Raw genomic sequence first — 25954 nt, 5'->3', positions numbered from 1 at the left:
AATGCAGATTTTGATAATGGCTTTGTCGTGATTGTCTTTGGTTAAAGAAAATTCAGCTACCTTTGTCATACAGGTCAGGCCCACCTACCCAGGGATGACACTGTCCACAGTTAGCGAGCCACCCCACATCAATAAGCAATCAAGGAAATGCAACACAGACATGACAGACATGCCCACAGACAAGTCTGATGAAGGTAACTCTCCAGCTGAGATTCTCTTTTCTCAGGCATGTTTAAGTCTGCATCAAATTGACAAAGAGCATGACATCCATAAAACCTTAATTTAAATATTTACATCCCTATCCTCTAGGGCCATTGAAAGAATCAAAAAATTTGACAGGGAATTGAGTAGACCTATAAAAATTAATACTAATATTTTATAAGAAGTTGTGTTGATTTCTTATTGCACAGAATAAGAAATGTTTACACTCTCGTCATCTTGACCAATACCATATTTGTTAAAGAATGTGCAATTTTCTAAAACTTTCACGAAATAGAGAGTAAAATCATGAATATAAAAGAAGTTTGTGATATAAGAGTATGGACCTGAAATCTTCTGAAGGAATACAGTCTTATCCCCCTCAAAAAAAGAAACACTAATATCATTGTCACTTCATTTTTATTTCTTACATGACTTAAAGACTGAACACTTCCACCTTTTTAATATGTTCAAAATTCCTAAAACCCTATGATCCAGATTTCAGATATGTAACTTACATAATGTAGATTTTCTTTTGTATTAAAATATGCTTAAGCATCCCACTAACCAGAAAGTGAAGACTCAGTGCCCTGACAACTCCTCTATTACTAAAGGCATGGTTGCTTTGTAATGATGGAAGCCTGAAGCTATACTATTGCAGTGTATTGCCTGAGAAATCATTCTCTGTCATCTGAGAATTTTCCTAATTCACCGAGTCATATTCTTCTAGAAGGAGAATATTGAGATTGCATCACAGTGAACCACAGAAGATTTGGGTACCACTAATCCAGTAACTTACAAAGAATGATTGCCAGCCAGGGTTCTTAAAGGATCAATGGTATCGAAGGAATGAGTTGTGGGGAGCAGAATATTGACCACTGAAAAGAATGATGGACAATTGCAGCCCCATTCCAGCATCCGTGTTAAAGAGGCCTTTGTCATCAGGTGTCTCAGCACATGTCCCTCTGAAAGTCCTATTCTGTTTGACTACAGGCTTTCCACTTCACCTCCTTAACTCTGTCTTCTCAAGTGTTTCCTTCATAATCTTAATGGGAGCAAGTAGCATTATCCAGCAGATGGAAAAACATATCACTTACAATGTTAACATTATTAGAATTTTACATCCTGTATGGAAAACTACGTAGGAGAATTTCAGCAAATGTGCTCTGCCAAACTGCCACTGAACATTACTTAAAATGCAAATAGCTACAGTTGTATATCATTAAGGATACTAATAAAAATTCCTCTAAAGTCCGTGAATGAAAGGAGTTATGTCTCTCTAGATGGTGTTCAATTCCCTGTTGCCACATGTACCATGTAATGCAGGACGTGTTGTGTTAGACTTACAAGCTTAGCTGTTAACCAGGAGTAGAATCCATGCGCAAAGCCCATATTAGGACTTAATGTTGCTCAGAAAACCATCTCCTAGCTGTTCTATGATTTTATGAGATTTCTGCTCAAAATGGGAAATTTCCTATTTAGTAAATGTTTTTAATTGAAATTCTAGGTAGAAGAGTAGAGAGGAGAAATATACTAGTTTCTCCTTAGATTGCCTATAACAGACATAATGTATTCATTATTATGTCTACCTTATTATTTGGATTATCAGATCCAAGAAATAAGATCCACACCAGTTCATCTCTGTATAGTCTGAGGCAGCTACTGTAAAATGTCAACTGACTAACTATGTCTTGATAGGATGGATGAATTTGGAGTAGGAGGGGAAAGCAGGTGAACCCAAGCATGGATGAATACCTGTGCAACATCTTTTACAAATAAAGTCCTGGATATCTTTCTATATCCCATAACGTTAAAAAAAAAATCTCTGGACCTCTACCTAGTTTTCTTTTAGATAAATAAATGTCTGGACCTCTCCCAAGTTTTGTGATGAGGCACAATGTCTCTCATGTTAGGTTTAAATTTTATTTCAGTTTCTATACGGCTCTAGCCTATTCAGTGATACTTAGGAACCATTGCTGTGTCTCTGTTCAGACATGGCACATAGTCTCCATTTCTGCAAACTCTGATGAAGAAGAGCAGTTATTGAGGACCTGGGTATCCAAACCAGGCCATTAACAGGCAGTAGCAACTAGAGCTTGCTGGCAGCCATTGGATCTCAGCTCTCACAGCAGATCTACTGAGATCTGCCTCTAAACTTGATTCCTGGTCACAGTTAGAAAACATTCTTCACAAAAAGCTATGGAGAAACCTTGTCTCGAAAATCAAAAAAAAAAAAAAAAAGAAAGAAAACATTCTTCAAGAGCACTGACTAAAAAGGGTGCTGCGTGGACAGGCTGTATTGGGATTATCATCACTTAGAATCTTGTTAAAAATCAGAATCTTAGTTTCTGCTCTAGACCTGCTAAGCAAGGTTCTGATAGAGCAGGGCTCAGGATGTGTATTTTAGCAGGTTCTCCAGCTGATGCTCAGGCTTGCTAAGTTTGAGAGCCACTGATTGAAAGCCCTATGCTGGCAACAGTTGAAAGGGTACACCTGGGCTTAAACAGGAAGAGGTATTGATCAATTAATCTGGTCCATGCAGGTGCACAGTTGCACAGCTAGACTTATGCCACAATATTTAGTATCCCTTCTCTAGATAGAAAAATCTGACTCATGGCCATGTGCTTTAAGACCATATATATAGGACTTTTCAGGAAATCAAAATTGAAACTAGGATGAGAAATAAAAGTTGAACAACCACATAAAGGAAGGGGGAAGATGAAAGCAATCTAAGAAAAAAATTAAACCCTATGTAGATAAAATGAATGTCAGGTATATTATAAGCTTCAAGTTGGGTAGCAAGCAAAGGGAATAGGTTGGCATTCCTTATACTTTTGAGTACAATAATCATTCATTGTAGAGAAACAATTTAAGATGCCCAGTGGATGGTTGAAATTGCACACAGAAATTGCCAGAACTCCATGTACACCCTGATTTTTCAAAATATGCATAGATATGACAAGGTAAGGAAGTAGCCATTTTCATAAAGTCTTAATACAAATGTCTATGTTTCTTTCTTTGAAATGACCATATGGAGAGAATTGGAGCCTGTGCACTGACAGAGACAGAACTGTTCAGCAAATGGGATGTGTTCATAGCACAGTTATTCTTGAAAGTATTGACCTGGAAAGCTGTCAACAATGCACAGATCAAAGAAGAAACTGTCCATCATCCTTTCTTAGTGTGCAGAAAAAAATGCTTATGTGTGCATCCGTGTCTACACGGACCAGCATCTGGAAGACTAACAAACAGTGTTTACCTCAGAGAAAGAGGAAGGAAAATGCCTGCTCTGGGGAGGATGTCCATCACTTTTATGCGACTGTAGCTTTGTGCTAATGCACCTTGGGGTCAAGGTGACACAAACCTAGCCAATGAGTTTCCCAAGGGAAACTCTGAGTAAAGCTCACTTCTGTGCCTTCAGCTTTCTAATCGTTGCCTTCTCCCTGCTTCCGTATTGAAACCAGGCAAAAAAAAAAAAAAAAAAAAAAAAAACCTTAAGATGGGGAAGTTGTTGTAATGTCTGAACATAGGTCTTCGGACCATAAATGGCACAAGGGAAAGCTAGAAGCAGCCAGCCTGGGTTCTAGAAAAATTGTAGCCAAAGAGTATACACATGATATAACTAGCTCCTTTCCAATTGTTTGCAGTGTGCATTTAACAGGGTCTTCAACATTTAATTCATTGTTTTTTAGGTTTTCTTCTCAGAAGAGTTCTCATTTAAATTTCCAATTGTCAGGTGCATGTGGTACAAGTAGGTGCAGCATAGATATATACATGCATGTATGTAAGATGCATACATGCATAAAACACATATCTTTGAGAATATGCTTGTCTACAACATAAATGCACACATATAGCATAACAGATATTGCATATGTATATGATACGAATATGCTATATACACAGTATACATACATATAACATATACTATCACACACACATAAACACATATGTATATTATATATACTGTGTGTGTGTGTGTATGTTTGTGCTCAGTAGTATACACAGAAAAAGATTTCGTATGAAGAGGTACACCATATATCTTACATGTATCTCAGCCTTAGCCTTCTGCCTGGCACATAATTTAATGAAACACTAAATGAATCTATAAAAGAATAATGTACACAGTTATCTTTAGATTGTGGGGTTATGGATGATTTTAATTTCCTTTTGTATACTTGCCTCTACTCTCTGAATATTTAGCACCAGGAAAAAAACAATGAAGCCATTTTTTAAAGAAACTATTAAAACTGTAGAAGAAAGCTGTGTGCTACTGCGTGATGAAGTAGGGCTGTGCATGCCACAGATTTCAAAACACTGCAAATCACATGTCCTCCCCCCGCTCCATAAGCTACTTAAAAAATAGAATAAAACCCTGATAAAACTCAATATACAAGATGAGTATTAGTCCAATCCCCCATCAGAATGATAAAGGAGGCTTAGTCTACAATTATATTACATATTTATAAAGAAAAATTTGGAAAGCGGATTCTTTTACATTGATGGATGTGTGAACACAAACCATAAGAAATAATAAAAAAATGAAGCATCTTTGTTTGTTGTGGCTAAGAACGCACATATGATTTACAAGACTTCAATTCAGGGAATATATTTATCATGCCTCTTGGGAATGTGTGCGCAGAAATCAACTGAAAACCCTCTGGGTGGCGGGAACCACCTTCTGCATTGTTGACTTCTTAGACATTTAGAAAACAATTTGGCGTGAATACCTTCACCCCTTTGGCCTAGACTGGGCCACTTAGTAAAGTTTCAGGACATTTGGGGTTGTCACAAATGGAAGATGCTACAGTATCTTACAGGTCAGAGCAACGGGTACTACAAGACCTCCCCCAGCACATCTCACATGAGCTGTTTTTAAAACTATTGAGATGAAAGCACTCCTCCAAGTCTACTACCAGACCCTTGCTAATTGCTTGACCCGAATTTAACCTCTGCTTTACGTATTGACCTATTAAATTAGCAGTTGGATAATTGAATTTCAAACTAAGTTATTTTTTTTCCTAGTCTTGGAATTTTAGCAGAACTGTGGCTGTTTACTTTCGAGATGCCTTCAATCAATGGATTTCTAATTCACAGTCCAATGGCGATTCCAGCTATCACTGTTGGCTCTAGGTTTACAGAACTGAGGCCATGTTCCCTAGCCTCAAGTATTCATTGTCTAATGAAACAAACAAGCGAAGCCCCAGAAAGGAGTCCCACTTGGAAATGTCCACATTCTGTTAGCTGCTGTCTGCTTTCTGTTTACGAGACAAACAACCGTAGACTTTTGTTACTCCCAGGCCTCTGCAGTTTTGTCTTTTTTTTTTTTTTCATGAAAAATCTTGCTTCACATCTCTTCTTAGCTGGCTCTTTTGTGTCACTTAGGACTCTGCTCAAATGTCACCTCCTGAGAGAGGGCATAGGTGATCATTCTGGCTATTGTCTCCTTCCAACTCTCTACAGCCCATTGTTGTTTCTACCCTTTATCTTAAATTATCTTGCTTTTCTGTTTAGTGTTTGTCTGGAAAAAGTGACTTTTAATGACTTTGGGGCCAGGGGAAAATGCCCTCACCACAGAAGGCCCGAGACGGTGCCATGGCCAAGGACATAAAAGATACTCCAACGCTGTTTCTTTCTTTTTATTTCCAGCTGCACTAGTCTGATTTCTCTTCTCACGAAACACACTTGCTGTGAGTATCTGGACATGTCCGTCTCTCTATCCCCCACCACTCACCTCATCACTACTCAGTCTCTGCTGCGCAGCGCTTAGCTTACTCAGTCTCCACTGCCTCTCTTACCACATCACTCAGCCTTGCCTACTTCCTTCTCTCTCTCTCTCTCTCTCTCTCTGCATACACACACACAAACGCATACACACATATAATTCAAATCTCTCTCTCTTTCTGTCTCTCTCCCTCTCTCTGCATACACACACACAAACGCATACACACATATAATTCAAATCTCTCTCTCTTTCTATCTCTCTCCCTCTCTCTGCATACACACACACGAACGCATACACACATATAATTCAAATCTCTCTCTCATAGATATACATACATACACACATATATACATACACACACATCCTGTGTTCCAGTTCATGGTTTCACTTCATGCCAGGATTTCTTTCCCATAGGTAGAAAACACAAAGATAATGGAGAACATAATCCTTGAGCAGAACTAGATAAGATTTAAAAATGAAATCATGCTAAGCATTTACTCAAACTTTATCTTGCAGCTTTCTCTCAAGAACTCTTTGCTTTACTGGCCACCCATCCAATATGCTTCCGCAGATTGTGTGCACTCTACATTAATTTTACATCAGAAGTGATAGAAAAATCTTTTGCTGAAATAATCCTTTCTAGAGAGAACCACTAAACCAGCCGTCATGACATCATATGAAAGCAAAGGCCCATAACGATACTTCTGACTAAGGTTATGCACTGAGACATGAGTACACTTACCTATATACATAGAGAGTTATACACACATACATGTATGTACATGCACACAAATATGCATACATATACAAACTCACTCACATGCATACATGCATGCACCTTGCCTACACAGAGGTACTTTAGAATGAAACGTGATTGTTGAGGTGCACACCATTATTTTGACACTGTTTTGTTATGGTTTATGAGTACTGAAGTTGTTGGGGGTCTGAAGTCCTCTTGGTGGAAGATATCAATTCCCACAGTACTTTAGGTGGACTCAGTGTAGCCAACGTGGGTGATGCCTGTTCTTGACGATATTATCTGTGGAACAATTTTTGCAAACCACACTGTAAAGTGGGCATTGATTGCCTGCATCTTGCCTGCATCTGATTCTATATGCAGAAGTGAACTTTGGCTTTCCCTTGGATATATTGGCATCCCACACTACTTTATTCTTCTGTTAACTTACCATTTTCTCTAGGCACCAGAAAGAGAACTATCAGAGGAGGTGTGGAGAATTTTCTTCTTCTAATCTGTCATTTAGTCAAAGTTCTTTTGTAGATCTGTTAAATGTTTTGCCCTTCTCCATGAAAACATTCAACTTGAGCACATGTTACAGAAATTTAGATTCATAATATGGGATTCTTAAATTTATAATGTGACTTTGGAATCAGAAATTTATTTGTACATCAAATTCATGGGCTCTTTTGAAGCTACCCTGAGTTTGAAAGAGAGAAAATAATTCAAGACAACTTAAAGACTATCCCACCCCTATTGGTTGCTAAGATTCAAGGCCAGGCTAGAAAGCTCATCAGGGCAACTGGGGTTTATTGGGTAAACTACTTGTATCTAAGGAAAGGCTGATAATCAGAATGAAATGTAGGTATAGGAGGAACAGAGATATGTCCTATGTATTCATGTACGTAGGGACACTGAGTCCCAAGGACTTAATTAGATTTTGAATAAGTCGCATAGCCAGGGAGAAGGCTGACATTTTTCTCCCTTATATTATCCTGCTAGCATGGAGCTTTCTTCCCGTGCCATCTGTTCTCTGCACTTCTTTGCCTAACTCGTCTCTCTGCTTCCATTCTTACACTTTCCCCTGACCATCCCACCAAAGCCAGCGACTTCTCAAGCCATAGCTTATGCCATTCTAGCTCTACACAATAGTGCCACTGCGCAGAGAGAGTAAGGCTTTGACGACACTTTATAAAGCTGTGTGTGACGTAGTCCCTTCCTTTCCCCCAACACATGTCATATCCCCTACCTTGCCACACCCACTGTTTCCAGCCTCGCTTGGGACTCAGTTCCCCCAAACACATGCAGCTTTTACTTGCAGGCAGGTATTTTTGAATTTGTTCTCTTTCTGCATTCTTTCTGTTTGGGATACTTCCCTTTCTTTCTTTGCCTGGTTATCTGTTTTTCAGTCTAGATATTAACTTATTGCCACCTCTTAGAAGCCATTCTAGATGAAAAGGAGGCTTTTCGCCAGGGTAGCAAGCTGAGTCTCTTGTTTTATTTTTTCTAGTGCATGCAGTACAATTTACAATGCCTTACTTTTCCATTGTATACTTCTATGCCACTTCCTCAACTAAAATATTACCCTGGTGAGTATCACAGAAGTAGGGAAAGAGCATAACTCTGGTTCATTCCCTGTTGTAGAATAGAACTTAAATTCAAAACAAAAGCTACTATCTCAGTGCACGCCTGAAAGAATAAGGAAGACAGTATTAGATGTATTGCTTTAGCCAACTACAGAGTCCACTTTGGTTTAAAAATATACAGCTTCTTTTCACAATACAGGACAAATAAAGCCACTGAAAAATTTTACTCAGAACCCTAGACACCATTTGAGTCCTGCTTCCCATGAAGAGCCTAAGACCCAGGCAGAAGAAAGACAAGTGCCATAAAACTACCTTTCTCAATACCCAGCCTTTAAAGAAGATTGTGGTTCTCAAAAACAGAATAAACGCATGATGCTGTAAAAGTCACTTTGAATAGTAATATTCCAGTGAAGCTGAGACAGGAGGATCACTGGAAATGTGAAGCTACCCACACTATAGAGTGTGAGGTCATGTCTCAAAATAACAACAGCCAAGGTTTGCTTATGTTTCCATGCACTGAGCACGCATGCACTCCCATCGCCGTTTTCACTTGATTTCTGAAAAAGTCAAGGTCATCAGACATATTTTATGGATTGTAGCTCTTTTTGACTTCCTAACTTTATTTGCTTCAGGAACCTTATCTTAGCTACTGAAGAAATGAAGAAACTCAAGTTGCACGAGCTAAGTAGGTAAAGCCACCAAGAGTAGGGAGGGGGCAGAAGGTCCCTGAGGGCAAACAGGTGTTGAAGCTGCAGGGTGACCACTGCCCTGTCTGTCTAATGGAGCTGCAGTGGAGCACAGAAGCTAACACTGCTATTCATAGTTCTGTATTTTATTGCAAAAAGAGCCGTTTCACCACTGAGAATAGGCTCTTTTATGTAAAGTGATTTTTATCTTTGGCAGAAAGCAACTGCAATACAAAGTCATATTTCACTCGGTCCAGAGCTCAAATCTACACATACATCTCTATAAGTCAATAGGATTGGGGAAAGAGACTGTCCCCCTGAGCATCTATTTATAGCTACATAGTACAAATCATTGTGGGCTTCAAAATAACTTAACCACATTTCAATCATGTTAGTGACACCCTCCAGTGGGCATTGAGCCCTCATTTCTGAGATGAATAAGCTTATTGTATGTATTTAAATATTATAAGCATGTGTGAGACAGAACATGAGAGAAAGAAAAAAAGAGGGGAGAGATATTTAATATAGAAAGTAACAGACAAAATACAGGTGGCTGTTCTCCCAATTCCATCCACAATGCGTTCCCCAAACCTGTAACTGACACCACAAACATTCCTAATAACTTCTTGCAAAGTATAGGGCTTTCCATCACTCCCTCTGGTTTCCTAACAGAATATCTTGCCTTAAATTTCTGATTTGTTCTTAAAACTTCAAAATATTCCCCTTTCTTCCCAGACTTTCTTCTTTCTTGACCAGTAGTTCAGTGTCACGGGGGCAGTGATTCTAAGTGGTTGGTTCTCTGATGTGAAGTAGTTTGAGTTGCTGTGGCCAATGCCATGCCCCAGACCACATTGGTAGCTATTGATAGTTAGGGTGTGGGGGAAGGCAGAGCCATAAAACTGGATCCCAAGACTCCTGTGGCTACAGCCAAGCATCAGCAGCTGTGCATGTTGCTGGGCTTTATTGCCTCATAGAAAACAGATCTGCTACATCCTGGGGAAATCTTCTCATGCAGAAGAAATCTCATGGGGAGATGGGGGCCAGGAGACATAGGCATGAACAGGACTTAACACTCCAATGCTTCAGACGCTAACCTGTATCAACACATGTATATTCTTGCCAGGTAAAATTAAGATAACCTGACAATCCCACATCTAATTTTGTTTCGTAATTAGTTTGCTTGGATATCTAAATTTTTTTATAAGGACTCTTGATGACTGCAGATTGAAAAATCAATTTTCTTAAGCTTTCGGTAAAAACAATATAACCAGTTATCATTTCATCACTCATGTGCTAAATTGCTCAAACACTTATACATGCTAAATGGTCCCTTTGTGCTTTTTCTTTATGAATTTTAAGTTGAAATTTGACTTTTCTCTCCTACTGAATCCATATCCTCCCCCATAGCTTCCGGGGAGACTAGTTGCCATATAACCAGAAGGTGATGTCACTTTTGCTCTTATGCCCAGAGGATAAGCTCCATTGATTAAAATCCCAAGGCACAGGAAATGGAAGCCATGACTGTCCTAGGTCATGCTGTCACATGGAATCCCCATGATAAATCCTTTACAAACACAGTACCAAAATTCTAAATCTTTGCAGTGGCACGGGTACAATTTTTCACAAGCACACCCAGGCACTCGTGAACATGTTGAAAATTTCCTGATGTTCTTTGCTGCACTTGAAACAAATATTTTCTAAGCATTATGGAAGGATTGGAAATGTTTGTGTGTCTTCTCATTGAATCCAGGCATGCCAAATGGGATAAGAAGTACCAAAAGCATATTCAGGTGATATCTCTAGTCCCCTTTGTTCTGACCCATGCTAACTTTTGAACTAAGGCCCCTGCACAGCCACTTAAAAAGACTGTCACTTCCATCTTCATTTTCAGGAGGAGCTTAGAGAGGCTAAGTAATATACCTGAGAAAATGAAGGATGCATTTGGATGTGCCTGGATGTACTTCTCTGTAGCCTGACTTTCAGCAAGAGTGGGAGAAGAAACAAAATTCCTGAATCTATTTAGCCAAATATATCTCTGGGTTAACAGCTTCCAGAATGGTCTTTAATAATAATAAAATGGGTTAATTCCAAGTGCAGGAGAAATCTAAGTGTTGTTGTCTATAAACACTCAGTATCTTGCATCAGTCAACAGGATCATCTTCTCAGTCAGAACACACCATTTCAAAAGGATCCACAAGTTACTCACATGACCATTTAAGTTAGGGACACACGAGCCTGGACTAGAACTGTCAAAGTGTGACTCTGAGATAGACTCCCAGTATCAGTGGGAGTGTGTTAGAGAAGTGATAGAAAGAAAGGAAGGAAAGAGGAAAAAAGGGGACAAGAAAAGGCAATCGAAGGAAGACATAGATAAGAAGACATAAGGGAAATATTCATGTTAATTAGAAATTCTTACATGCAGGTATAACAGGGTGCTGGAATTAATGCAGGGATGCTGGGTTAGTCAGGGAAGACAGCTCAGTGTCAGCCACTTTGAAGGTTTGCATCTTTTATCCTGATTTTCAAACTGACTGGTTTCTTTTTCACAGCAGGAAAGAGCAGGCTAGGCTTGAGTTAAGTCCCATCAGCAGGACTCATGGAGCATGTGTAAGAAAAGGCAGTGGAAATGTCAGGCAGGCAAAGGGTGGATATTTTTAGGTTCCTGGAGAAAAACCAAAGGCCTGGGTTTGGACCTCTTCCCCTTCTGTCAGGGAGTCTGGCCTCTTTCGCTATTCATCCATCTTATCCTTTTCATTCCATTCACCTCTCATTCCCTTCTCGGCACTTTCTCCCAGTGGGGAGGGGGAATGGAGATGATAATACCTGTCAAAGAGAGGTCAGATATCACAGAAGAAAATATCTCAAGGACTTGACCTGCCCACCCCACTCGCCTTGCCTCCTCTTTACACATCCATGATGAGTTGAACCATGGGGCCAGCAAATTTTATTCTTTGGTTTGAATGTGCTAGCCCTCAAGAATGTCAAAGTTTGGATAACTTCCTAAACTATTTCTTTCATGTTCTTTTTCAACCTGAAATGTTATTCTTTTTCTTCCATTTCAGTTTTCTTATCCCCTCGTAAACGGTTCTCTTTTAGACTCTCATGATTCAGAACCAAACTTTGGTCATCATCTTGCTGTAAAGAGAATCTAGAAAGCCAAAAACTTTATTTTGGAAGCTGGTATCGTAAAAGAGAATGACTGTAATTCTGAAAACACATTTCACCTCTAACCAACCCTTACACGGGCAGAAACTTCCAACAGAAAGAATTTTCCTCTGTGTCACCAGTGTCAGGAGAAACAATTCTAAGAGTACACCGTGAAGAAGAGCGTCAGAACTCATAAATGTTTGCTGCCTCATATTTATAATTGTGTTTAGTGGCCCTGATACTGCCTTACAATTGTCCAGAAGAGATCTGTTATGGGCTTTCCATTGCGATGCAACTGGAATCATTCAAATGCATTCAGAGAAAAAGACAAGTTTGAGACATTACAATATGGGGAGTAATACAAAGCTAGTGTCTCCCCCGAATCCCTTCAACTCACAAAGGAAGTATTTCAAATAACCTGTGCAGACTGAACAAGATTTCAGGGGTTGACAGAGAAATCAGAACATCAGCAATTGCCTGTTCTTGAAGAAAGTTCCTTGGAAACTCTCTAACAAAAGCCCTCAAGTCAAGGTGTCAAGAGAAAGATCTTCTACCAATTGGGTGGAGTCATACTTAGGACCAGCCACAGGTGACCCAAACTGCACTTCAAATTTTGTCTTTAAGCCTGGTGGTGGTGGCGCACGCCTTTAATCCCAGCACTTGGGAGGCAGAGGCAGGCAGATGTTGAGACCAGCCTGGTCTACAAGAGCTAGTTCCAGGACGGGCTCCAAAAACCACAGAGAAACCCTGTCTCGAAAAAGCAAAGAAAAAAAAATTTTCTTCACATCTGGCTTTCTATATTATTTGTTGGAGTTCCTTGAACTTAAAACATCACTTTCCTTGCCTGAAATAACTGTGACGTACATACAACACATACATATACACCACAGCCCTTGATGGGACACTTTGCTTTAATAAAATTATTCGTAACAAGTGACTGGTACATGTTAATGGGTTTAGTAAGTCTTTTTGTGTTTTTATTTTGAACAAATTACTGACAAACAGTAAGAGCATATATTTATGGACTATAACTTGGCAGTGTGGCATTGTTTGCACTGTGAAATGACTAAGCAGGGTAATTAACTCTAAGTCTTAACTTTTGTGATCCACAAAAAAATGCCACAAATAAGTGGGGATAAACATGGCTTAGTGTGGGGAGAAAAGCAGCTTTCTCTTTTTAAAGCTTCCCTTGGGAAAAGGATCATTTGCATGCTGGAAGATCATCTCTGGAAAACGTGTTTTTATTGGCATCCACAGTACCCAGCGCCTTGGCAAAGGCTGCTGGAGAAGCTGCCATTGCCTGAGTCTAGCAGTGGATATGCCTCATTAAGGTCCAGCCAGGCAGGACACATAGCTTGAAATGATGGTAACAAGCCAATTAAAACCACATATGTATCCCCCCCCCCCAAGAACTGGGCAGCACCATCCAGTGAGGAGGACACAGAAGGCAGAAAGATCACTGGATGACATCAACCAGACTCCCTGTCTTCCTTGTCTCCCCCTCTCTAGGTACCCAAACACCCATAGGCACAGTTTTTCTCTGTCTCTCTGTCTCTCTCTCTCTCTCTCTCTCTCTCTCTCTCTCTCTGTCTCTCTCTCTCTCTCTTCTCCCTCTCCCCAACCCCCTTCTCCAAGAAATCCTAACTGCCTTTTTCTGGAACTACTTTTTTTTTCACATTAATCCTTATTTGGTTTATTCAAAAAATTTATTGAACAGCTAAGGATACCCAGGTATTAAAACATGGTAAGAGATGAGGCATATGCACAAGTATAGAAAGCAGTAAAGTTCTCTGCATCACAAGAGTGAAAGAAAAATGCTCTAGGAAAACAAGAGATTGCTTCCAGCGTGCAAGGGTGAATGGATGGCCAATCAGGAAAGGGGATTGAGATTAAATAGAAGACTTCAGTCTGGACTGTTGATGGTACTCAGTATGGACTATATTTGTTTCTGCTTTTCCTCTTTCCCCATCTTTGGGCTTAATTTACCAGTAGCACCCAGGAATGTTCAATGCACTTTTTCTATACTTGCTTGCATTTTTGCCTTAATGTCTTCTGCAGAACTAGGTCCTTTTTGTGCTTTAGGGGTTTTTTCCTGTTTTTTGAAGGACTCTTGACCCTTTGATCTTGGTGTTGATGGTTTTAAGTCTTTTCCATTTTGGTTTGATTTTTGTGCATTTTTGGCTGGGGTATCTCGTACAGATTTCTTCACTGGAACTTTTTCTTCAGCTTCCTCATCATCAAAATCATCGTCGTCATCATCTTCATCATCCTCATCATCTTCATCATCTTCATCATCATCCTCATCAAGTTTTACTTTTTTCTGTGGAACCTTATTGCCACCTCCAGGAGCAGATCGCTTTCCAGCCATACTCAACAGCTTTACATCCTCCTCATCTTCATCTTCTGACTCTGCATCTTCCTCTACAGCTACTAGATGCTGTCCACTAATGTGCACAGGCCCAGAACCACACTTCAATCTTAAGAACACAGGAGGTATTATTTCAAATCCCCCAAGAGAAACTGTTGGCTGTACAGACATTTTCAAAGTTGCCAGTGTTACTTTAATTGGACTGCCTTCATAGTTCATTGCTTCTGGCTCTATGATGTGTAATTTGTCTTTTGCCCCAGCACCTAAACTAACCATTCTTAGTGATAACTGGTTCTCGTTCTCATCATTATCCACCTTAAAGTGATAATCTTTGTCGGCTTTTAGTTCACAGCCGAAAAGGTAGTTCTGAGGCCTTGGAGGACTCATGTCCATGTCCATGGAGTCTTCCATGAGGTGAAGGCGCGTTCTTCGGTGGCAGAGAAGTTGGATGGAGGGTTCTGCCTGCTGCTCCTCAAAACAGGCACGCAGAACGGAATCATGCCAGGCTTTCTGGAACTTCTTAAGCTTGTGATTCATGTCAAAGGGTTTTCAGTCTTATGTTTAAAAAATGCAGACCTTCTAAACTGAAACAAGTGTTTGTAAAGGAAGAATAAAAATACACCATAATACAGACAGGCAATAGGGAGCAAATAAGTTTGTTTAAATTCTTTGGGGCAGAAACACTGTTCATAGAGTAAAGACATCTGCCACCAAGCCTCACGACCTGAGTTCAATCCTAGGGAACCACATGGCAGAAGAAGAGACGACATTCCACAAATTTTCCTCTGACTTCTGTGTGCACTAATAAATGGTGAAGAAGTAATATACTTTGAAAAATTCTGTAAACAATAAAAAATGAACTGAACATTAACATAAGGAGGAAGATTCTGGAGCTAGAAAGGAGGCTCAATGGTGAAGAGCACTTTTGCTCTTGCTAAGGACTTGGGTTTGGTTCCCAGCACTCACATGGCAGCCCACAACTGTCTGTGACTCCAATTCTGGGTGATCTGATACCCTCTTCTAGCCTCTACAAGTACCAGGTACACTTAGGGTTTACATATATACATGCAGGCAAAACACTCATATGCATAAAATCATCATAAGAAGTTAAAAATTAGAAGGAAGATTGTGGAAGGGAGCCAGAGGCTGGCTTAGTGTTGGTCTATCCATGTTCTACTTCTGCAGAAGAATGTAGTCACACTTTATATTATAAAATCTTCAACTTTACCACACCCATGTCTGTTTAATTAAAAAATGCTCTCTTTTAACATAATTCTTTTAAGCTAGATAGCAAGCTTCACCTTTTACCAACTTTTTTTTTACACTTTTTCTACAGTGAAGAAAAGTATCCATGACCATCTTGGCTGCAAATTAGGTTGCCCTGCATGAAAGAGATGACATTCCGCATCTCTCTCCACAGCCCCACACCAATCTCTTGTCTCCAGAGGGATCCAGATCATAGAGGCTTGTGTTGGCCCAGAAAAGAGATGACTTATGTGTTGAAGTGCAGCCATGAGGCACAGTCAGGAAGAATAAGGTCTTGCTACCGTGTCCTGGGAAAACATCCAAGGGCCTCCCACACAGAAACTCAGGACTCCCACACTCCACCAATCACAAATTTTCTTTTTCTCTTGTTTCCTTTTACTTTTCTTCTTCTTTTAAATGTCAGAACCAGAGATTAAATCTGAGGTCTTCTGTATGCTACAAAACTGTGCCACCACTAAGCGATATCCCAGCCCCTTTCTACCTACCTTTTCATTTTGAGTCATGGTTTCAATAATTTGCCCAGGCTAACCTTAAACTCAATCCATAGCCTAGGCTGCCCTTGAACTTGTAAATAGCTAATGGTTTTTTTTTTTTTTTCCGAGACAGGGTTTCTCTGTGGTTTTGGAACCCGTCCTGGAACTAGCTCTTGTAGACCAGGCTGGTCTCCAACTCACAGAGATCCGCCTGCCTCTACCTCCCGAGTGCTGGGATTAAAGGCGTGCGCCACCACCGCCCGGCGTAAATAGCTAATGTTACAGAACTATAAAGACCAAAATGCAGATACCAGAAGCTATAAAGTGGATTTTTTTGTCTAGTTCTAGTTTTGCTGTGGATTTTTTTTTGGTTTTGCTGGAGGCTAAGTCCATAAAATATATTCAATACTGAAAGTACAAAATTTATTGTGAAGCCCCATAGCTTTTGACCAGATGCCCCTTGTAACACTATAGAAGCTCATTGAACTGTATAGACTTTGGGTCTGATTAATTTGGGTATGTGAAATTTTTATTTATTTGAAAAATTTTTAGCAATAAAGTTTATAAACTAAAAATAAGTTAAAATATCAGCAGTGAAAATAGTCAGAAACCCTCCATCCAGATGTTGGATGAACTGGAGTCATGAAGTATTCCAGAGAAGTATACCAATGCCACTGAGGCCTGCCATATTATTCAGCAGCCCAGATGTAGCTGGCCAACCTTTACTGCAGTACTCAACAGTATACAGACCATGGGAGAGTGGAGGTTGTCTGTCCTTGCAGCCTGTTCTGTCAAGAGCGGTTCTTTATTTATTTATTTTTTGTTATTTTATTGTCAAATGTGATTTATTTTTTTTTATTTTTTGTTTATGTTTTTAGTTGTTGAAAAAAAATTCTGCCTCCTCCCTGTTTCCTATTTCCCTCCCCCTCCTCCCACACATCGCTCCCTCCCCCACTCCCCTCCCTCTCTCCCCTACCCCCACTCCATTCCCCCTCCTTCTCGAGAATGAAGAGCAGTCCAGATGCCCTGCCCTGCGGAAAGTCCAAGGTCCTCCCACTTCTATCCAGGTCCAGGAAGGTGAGCATCCAAACAGGCTAGGCTCCCACAAAGCCAGTTCATGTATTAGGATCGAAACCTAGTGCCATTGTCCTTGGCTTCCTGAGTGAGGTATCCCAGACCCAAAAAGATGAACAAGGGATGTACTCACTCATAATTGGTTTCTAGCCATAAATAAAGGACATTGAGCATATAATTTGTGATCCTAGAGAAGCTAAGTAAGAAGGTGAACCCAAAGAAAAACATATAGTCATCCGCCTGGATATGGAAAGTAGACAAGATTGCCCGGCAAAAACTGGGAACTTGGGGGTGAGGTGGCATTGGGCTAAGGGGAAATGGGGTGAGAAACGTGAGAAGGGGAGGATGGGGGGAGCTTGAGGTAATGGGATGGTTAGGATAAAGGAAGGATGGATACAGGAGCAGAGAAATATATATCCTAATTAAGGGAACCATCTTAGGGTTGGCAAGCGACTTGATTCTAGAGGGGCTCGCAGGAATCCAGGGAGATGTCCCCAGCTAGTACCTTGGGCAACTGAGGAGAGGGAACCTGAAATGACCCTATCCTATAGCCATACTAATGAATATCTTGCATATCACCTTAGAACCTTCATCTGGTGATGGATCAAGATAGAGACAGAGACCCAAATTGGAGCACCGGACTGAGCTCTTAAGATCCAAATGAGGAGCAGAAGGAGGGAGAATATGAGAAAGGAAGTCAGGACCACGAGGGGTGCACCCACCCACTGTGACAGTGGAACTGATCTATTGGGAGCTCACCAAGGCCAGCAGGACTGGGACTGAATAAGCATGGGACGAAACCGGACTTTCTGAGCAGGTTGTTTATAAGTAGCTTCAAGCCCCTGTCTTTCCCCTATGTGATTTATCCCCCAGGCCTGGAAATGAATCCAGACACTGAAAGCTACGAAACAAAACCAAGGTCCAGAAAACAGATCTACCCATGGGGGCAAATCAAAACATCCTTCCGAAGTTTGGAATACAAAAATAGTTCCCACTGAGAATTCCCACTTGAGTTTTTTTTTTTTGAAAGAAAGAAGGAAAGAAAAGAAAACACCCTGATCTTGGCAACATGCTGGACCAGTGTGCTAAATCGCTGTTAATTAACAAACGAGTTGCCCTTGATGATGGCAAGCCACATCCACATGAAAGACCTCTCAAATTAAGTTGATGTTGAAAGCAGCAGGGATTGGGGCCCTTTGGAATACAAAAATGCTGTGTGAGACTCTTAGGAAGAAATGATTAGGACAAAGAAAATGAAATCAACACATGTTAATAATGGCAGAGGGAAATCAAACAGAAAATTGAGCCCTGAGTGATGTGAACCTCAGAACAGAAATTTGATGAAGCTCTTTGAAAAGAACTCTTAAGTTAAATAGCACCATGAGGAGGTGAAAATAAAACTCTGACATTATGGAAATTACTCTGAGTTGAACACATATCTAGCTTTGCCAGTGAAGCAACATGTGAGTTTCTAAATTCAAAAATATATAAATCTATTCCAATCTTTTGCATATATTTTCATATAAGGATGCCAATTCTATAAAGAGATATGGAATCTTAGATAAAGTTTTAAATAAAATTTTAATATTATCAATATAATGTTACCATATCTCACTTATGCACTTGTTATTAAAAACTGTCCATGTTTCCCTAAAATACAGCTCTAAACTTGTCCAGTTTTGATCTTAATAGAACAATACATGAGTAGTTGATCATCATTAAGACCGGTTTTGAGCTGGGCGGTGGTGGCATACTCCTTTAATCCCAGAGGCAGAGGCAGGAGGATCTCTGTGAGTTCAAGGCCAGCCTGGTCTACAAGAGCTAATTCCAGGACGCGCTCCAAAGCCACAGAGAAGCCCTGTCTTGAAAAACAAACAAAACAAACAAAACAAAAAACAATAAAAACAGGTTTTGAGCCATTTAAGTAAACTTTCTTAAAAGTACCCCCCCCACACACACACACACCTCAGACAGTTGAAAGAATAGGACTTAAGTTCTCCACACTCTGTCCTTTCTGCAGTAAATTACTATCATAGGACTGGATCCCCACCAAATGCAATCATTACATGCATGGAAGAAAGTCTCCAGGCCTCAGCGAAGCCATGGAAAATGTCTTTTTTAAATCAATTTTTCATGTACTATGTAGAATTACAATCAAATTTTGCATGAGATAACTTTCACATATGATTGTTGAAAATATTACAAGGGGGAATATAAAGTTGAGAAAGATAAAATAATATATTGTGGGTCAAATCCTGCTGATGCTCCCTAATGTAATATCTGTGGATATTTAACAACAAAATGTGCCTTTGATGATTTTCAGGGCTCAAAATTCTGTATGGGGACATTAGCCTCCCTCATTGAAATCAAACTTCCATTTCCACACACAACACTCAAATAACTTTTTCTAAACAAATCTGTTTTTTCTATGCTCAAAAGCCACACTATGCTGAACATTATTAAGACATGTTGTTAGACTGGGTGTTTTTTTCCCCCCAGACACACAACCTGGTATCAAATCTACATTATAAATGTTTTCAGTGACCCTGCACAAGTTATGAAAATATCATAAGATTTGAAGGCTCAGAGTAGATGGAACTGGAGTGGGGAGGAAGGTGAAGATAGTAGGAAGAGGGAAGAGAGGGTGAACTGCAGATGAAATATAAAATGAATAACAAATTTAAAATAAAAAATATGTAATCAAACAAATCTCCAAATATGTTGGTCAAATTCTGAAATTTAGTTCTTAGAAAATAAGGGAGGAATTCTGCAAAACTGGAAATTACTGAACCAAAAGAATTAAATTCAAAAGAGAAAATGATACTGGAAAATGCAGTTAAATCCTTGAAGATATGATTTTACTTTGAGTATTTTATTAATCAGCTTTTGATCATCATAAAAAGTACCTACAATGGGCTAATTTATACTACAGTGCTAAGGTCTCCAGGCTTATAGTTTTGGAGGGTTAACATACTAATGACATAGAAAGTCAATCTAAAAGATCTGTTCACACACATTCATTTTTCTGATACATTCACAGAGCCTCCAGCACACAATATCCGTGTCCCAAGAATGTGTCCAAATGTATGAGGTCACCAGGAGATACTGAGAATTGACAACGCTGGCAACTGGTCTTTGTTGGGGAGAATCACTACAGAGTCCTGTGGGATTTAACTTGCATTTTCATGTGCATATCAGATGGAGATATTAATTATTCTCTGAACACTCAGGTTCACCATGGCAACCACTAAGTTGAATAGAATAGACATAATACAGCTTCATGTTTTGAAAAGAAGAAAGAAAGAACGCATCTTATTTGAGAAAGAATACTTTAAGCACACAGTGCAGGCTACTGTGTGTTTACCCTGGTGCTTATTGAATTAAGTATTCATTTGATAGATTATCCGCTGGTTCCTCAGCTACTGCCTGAGCACTAGCCATGCTCGAGGCGATCTCCTAGGAGTTAATGTACATAGGTGAGGCCAAAAAGAGAGACTACAGTCTCTGAGTCCATGGACTTAATTATCTTTTGAGCAATAGGTCATGCCAAGGAAATAATGATTATGCTATACTTGAAAACAGATGAGGGAAGCTAACTATTGGGGTGGCATAAAGAGGCTTCATGGACATGCTGCCTAGGAAGAGCAAACAGAGTGTGCCACATCTGGAACCACATGTGCAAATTCCCTGAGGCTGGAATGGGCCTCACATGTTCGAGGACCAGGGAGGAGGCCTGATAACACAGATCCCTACAAACAAATGGGGACGTGAGATGAAGCCAGAATGGGGATCAGGAGCCTGATGCTTTGATGCTATCTTCTTATCCCTTGAATGGTGCTAACCACAGGAGCGACAAGATGCGGGATAGAGTCATGAAATAGCACACCAACTGTGGTGTGAGCACATGAATGAAATGAAGACGTGGGAAACTGGCTACTGTGGTCATTGGAAAGGTTCTGGATAGAGATAGGGCAGCTGAAGAACAGAGTGGACACATTGCCATGGGAAATGTGGAGCCACAGCACTTCTTCCATTGCCTAAGCGAACCTCAGTCCTCTCACCACAGGCTCACATTTTCTCCTGACTTTCCAGTATCCCAGTGATGTGGCGCACAATGCCTTGGCCATGCACATTAGGTTTCGCACGTGATCAAACATTTTTAAACATTCCAATTACAATTTGCAGGCAAAATGCTCTCGGTGGCATCTTTATCTCTCAGGATGGTCAACTGAGAATCTTGTAAGAAAGAAAACTACAATTTACGGAAAAAAAAAATGGCACCTCACAGACACTGTTAAAAGCAGTCACAGATCAAAATACAACTTTGCACTGCAACGCCAGGAGCTAGGTATCATGACTGCCACGCTGTACAGATGACAATGGAGGCACAGGCAGGGTAGATAGCATAGTCAAGTCCTTAGTCTCACAGACTGTATGCCTGCTCTGAACAACCATGACAAAACCCAGAAATAAGGACGTTTTTATTTGTGAGACCCCTTGCAGCAAAAATGTACCATGTCCCTTGTGGCTGATAAGGGGAGTTTCTGAGCTGGCACTGTGGAGCTAGAAAATGTAGACATTGTTCAGTGATGGTCAGCAGGGCCCCTTATCAGGGTCATCAAAGACTAAGAGTGAAACATTGTTTTATCCTATTATAACCAGAAAGGACAGTAGCAATGCTTCAGTTTAAAGGCCTTATCTTAGATCCTACTATTGGGAGACAGTGTAATACAATTTTCTGTCTTTGACAAATAATTTATCCTACAGATATTAGAGGTAGGATTATGAGGCAGAACAATTATTAATAAAAGGACTCATTAAGAAATTTATTCACCAGTAAATTGATTCTTTGATCCATACTTTGGTTATTTACATATAAATGCTTATGAAAACAAGGTCTCTGGTGGTAACAGATTTTCCAGCTGTCAGCCACAGGAAGTGGCCAGTTGCCAACCATCCTCTTTCTCTTCGTAGACATGCTAGTCAATATCTTCCAAAAGGCTCAAATCCCAAGCAGTTCAGGGGCTTTTAAACAGATAAATCATCTCACAAACCAGACCAAAAGCTGAACAAATCAGAAAAATTGTAAAAGTCTAAAGGATTGTAACATGGGCTTCAATTTTCTTTCAGTGATTCCCTGGCCTGTGATCACAGACACTTCTAATTCCCAGATGGGCATGTGGACAGTAATTATCTCCAAGAAAAAGAAACAAAGGGGCGAGATATGAAGGTGACTGGGGATGTTACAAAGACCTGACACAAAGTCCTCATTTTTAAAAGTTTCTTGGCAAAATACTAGAATTGGTAGATTTATTTTTTTATAATCTAAACTTAGTGATTAATGTTGACAGAACGGGACCAATGAATGTAAAATACATAATGTTCTCCTTAAAATGGCAAGTAAACCATATTTATAAATATAAGTTTGTAAGCTAAATTTAATAAGAGAAAAAGAATTACATTAATGAAAGCTCACTGAGAACAAAAGAGTGCTCTTGATTCCATCTTTATCCATTCATATTTCTCAGACTGGATCCTTCCAATTTGATCCAACTGAGTGAGGCTGTATATGACTTGAAGATGAATGAAGACATTTCATCTGTTGTGCTAGCAACTGTTTGATTGATTTCTTCCCCTTTGGCACAGTGGCTACTCGTAGGAATGGTTTGTTTCCTGTTGTAAACCAGATATTGTTTGAGTGACAAGCAATTCATTACAAAATTCATTTCCTCCCCACCATTTTGAATGAGGCCAAATAGTTGGCATTTCCAGTGGCACTGTTTCAGCCATTGCATTGTGGAACCTGGCAATGTGTTCTTGGCTTGCTACTGCCTTGGTTAATTTGACATGTTAGAATCTATCAATCACAGTACTCCATTGTCCTTCGGAAAAGCAGGACTGTCCTAGATGATCCCTCACAGAATACTGAGGCTTATTTTTTGGCATGATGCCTTCTGTAGAGAACTACAGTGATTTGTAACATCCCTACCCCGCCCCCAGCTTTCCTTTGCTGAGGTAGTGATGTCCTTAGAAGATCTCACTGCTTCTTATTGGACCAGGTCCCAGCAGAGCTATTTAGAAAGTGGCTTCAGTGCTTATAGCTTCCCTCCCCACACTGAAAGACAGATAGAAAAGTATTTTGTTTCTGATGTACAAATTATTTTAAAAAAAAGACTTTTCGGGTTAAAAAAAGATATGAGATTTGACTGCATTTAAGGCAAATATAAGTTGGTATTAATGTAGATGAATATTGGAATGTTTTACTTTTTCTTATCCTTATTCAGTAGCTAAATATTAATGGAATTGATTTTCATTCTTTTTCAATTACTAGTTTCCATCCCATATATATTATAATTCTTGTATTTTGTCTTTTATCCATATTAGAGACCAATGTTTGTATGGACCATACAAATTTTATGTATTTTGATAAATTTTATAAGTACAAGGAAACTGATTCCCCAGTCATTTCTGTAGATTTTCCAAGTGAATCTGGAGTTCTGCAAAGTAGGAGGTAAGATAGAGTGCGAAGTCAAAACACATTTGTGACAAAGGAAAGACCTTGCAACTACAACTAACGTCTCATTGACCTTCAGTCATCAACAACCTATATGCCAATGATGAATAAGGTGTTTTGAGGTATGAACCCTGCTATTAAAGCTGGCTACCCATTTCCATCTTCTACTGATAGGAGAGAAATCCACCTTTTTAGCTTAGTGTTGTTGGCCAAGAAAAGCATAATATTTCAATTCTTCCATGGACTTCCATAAAATAAATACTGCCCAGCATAGCATGGTGCTGCCTCTAGGCCAGAAAGTTGAAGCTTGATCCAATCATTACCTACCTTCCTTCTCATTAGAGTGCTACTGTCTAGTGGAAGAGAAGAAGGCTCAGCACACTTAAACAGCAGTGTGTACAACAGAAGTTGTGCACAGCAGCAGAGCTACAGGAATGGAGAGGAGTGGAAATTGATGTCTAGAAGAATCACTGTGATGGACTCCCAGATGGATGGAATTTCAAGTAAGCCTAAAGAGGCAGGTGCCATTCAATTATCACAGAAGATGGGATGGGCTTTCGAGAAGGGCAAAGAAATGGGATTGTAAAGGCATATTCAGTTTTATGAGCAATGACAGTAAGTACACTCATTATTCAGTAGGTCTAAATGCATGTGCTGTGTCATTTGAAATAGGACTTCAAAAAGTAAATTGTATTGTGCTTTTTTTTTTACCAAACAGTACTTTTATTAATTATTTGGAAATGTTATACAATGCATCCTGATCACACCTGCTTCCTACTTCTTACAAGTCCACCGTCCCACCCTTCTGTTCCCTGTGCCCAAAAGGAAAACAACAAATACATCAAGCCCAATTTGTGCTGCCCAAATGCCCAGCTATTGCTTTAAAAGGTTTTGTGTGTGTTTGTCCAGTTAACCATTACACTCATAAAACCAGATAGTTGTTCTCATCACCTTCCTTTCACAGGCACTCACAGAGCTTTTAAACAACTGGTCAGCATCAGAGTGAGGGAGGGGTCAAGTCAGAGTCTGAACCTGCACAATGCTGTAAACAGTGGATTCTAAACCCGATTGGTCAATTCGATGAGAACCCATCTCAAAATCAAATGCAAAAAGAAGGCCATGTATATAGTTCAGTGGTAGAGTGCTTGCCTGGCCCTAAATTCAATTTGTAGCATCTCCCACCATCCACCTGCCTCTACAAAGAAAGAGGAGAACATGTGGCTGAGAATGTAGACTGTGGGTGTCAAACTAAGACATCAGGGAATACTGAATATGGATTGAAAAGGTGGTACTAGATTACCACACGTTCAGAAATCTTAGGAAAATACAGTATAGGAGGCTTTGACCTTGAATCATCATGACAATAGAGAAGAAGGGAATATTGAGAGAATTTCAGAAGGATAATTTATCTGGACCCGTGAATGTGGAGAGTTAGAACAGGAGGATAAGAATCCATTCAAGTGAGTTCAGTGCACACAGTCATAAGTTTAGAAGGCTAAGCTTATTTTTAAAGCCAGTGATGGGCCACACCTGGCGTTGCCTGCTCAGGGATGAGAGTTAGACTAAGACAGTAAATGGTTAAGGCTTTGGAGCTTCAAAGACCCTAGTGTGAATCCCAGCTGTGTGGCTTCTATATCTTTGACATCTGAGACTGAATTACATCCCTGTAGCTCCAGTGTCCCTGCAAGTAAATCATGCTACTTCTCTGTAGTCACTTGTGTGTCTTTCCTTTAGCCTCAGGAAGAAATGAGGTTTTAGCTGTTCTATAAGGTTTTGGTTTGGTTCCCTCTTCTGTTTCAGCATATTCCCCATAGAGAAGCCATGATCTAGTCCTGACAAACACGTTTTCCTCCGGACCTCTGCCCTGGACTGGGGCCATGCTGGAAACACTATCCCCTGAGCTATCTCCATCTATTCATTCAGCTCTCTCTTTAAACTCCACCTCATCCTTCCCTATGTCCTTTTCCTCCACTGAAACAGAGCCTTTGTTTCCTTCATAGCCGTATCCTGACCTAAACAAATGACTTCCTAAATGTTGGTAGAAAAGGGTACGTGGAATGAAAAATGACACAAGAATAGTAGAAACTCTAGCAGGGTATGTGAACGAGATGGGAAGTCATTCCTCATCCTTATCAAATAGTCTTATCTTAGCAGTTATGAAGGACATGCTATATTACAATG

General features: G+C 39.9%; 2 protein-coding genes across 3 annotated transcripts in view; both read right to left on the bottom strand.

The window, feature by feature from the left end:
- The window catches only part of Tafa1 (TAFA chemokine like family member 1), a 515503-nt gene that overhangs the window by 228823 nt on the left and 260726 nt on the right, over positions 1–25954 (bottom strand). The gene's annotated exons all lie outside the window — the stretch shown is intronic.
- Positions 14084–14857, bottom strand: LOC121437884 (nucleophosmin-like). 2 transcript variants are annotated; one of them, XM_041638010.1, is made up of 2 exons: positions 14276–14857; positions 14084–14194 (listed from the first exon to the last, which is right to left on the bottom strand). In XM_041638010.1, exons 1-2 carry the CDS (start codon positions 14855–14857, stop codon positions 14084–14086), a joined length of 693 nt encoding a protein of 230 aa, XP_041493944.1. The 2 variants fall into 2 exon arrangements, with proteins under 2 accessions (XP_041493944.1, XP_041493937.1); XM_041638003.1 differs by having other exon boundaries at positions 14084–14857.

This window comes from Microtus oregoni, unplaced genomic scaffold (assembly GCF_018167655.1).
Source record: "Microtus oregoni isolate MIOR12 unplaced genomic scaffold, Mior012 000002F_ref0000024, whole genome shotgun sequence".
NCBI lineage: Eukaryota > Metazoa > Chordata > Mammalia > Rodentia > Cricetidae > Microtus > Microtus oregoni.
This window is presented reverse-complemented; position numbering and strand designations above follow the sequence as displayed.

Coding starts and splice junctions, on each gene's coding strand:
- LOC121437884 (XM_041638003.1), bottom strand. CDS start 14,857: ATGGAAGACTCCATGGACATGGACATGAGTCCTCCAAGGCCTCAGAAC.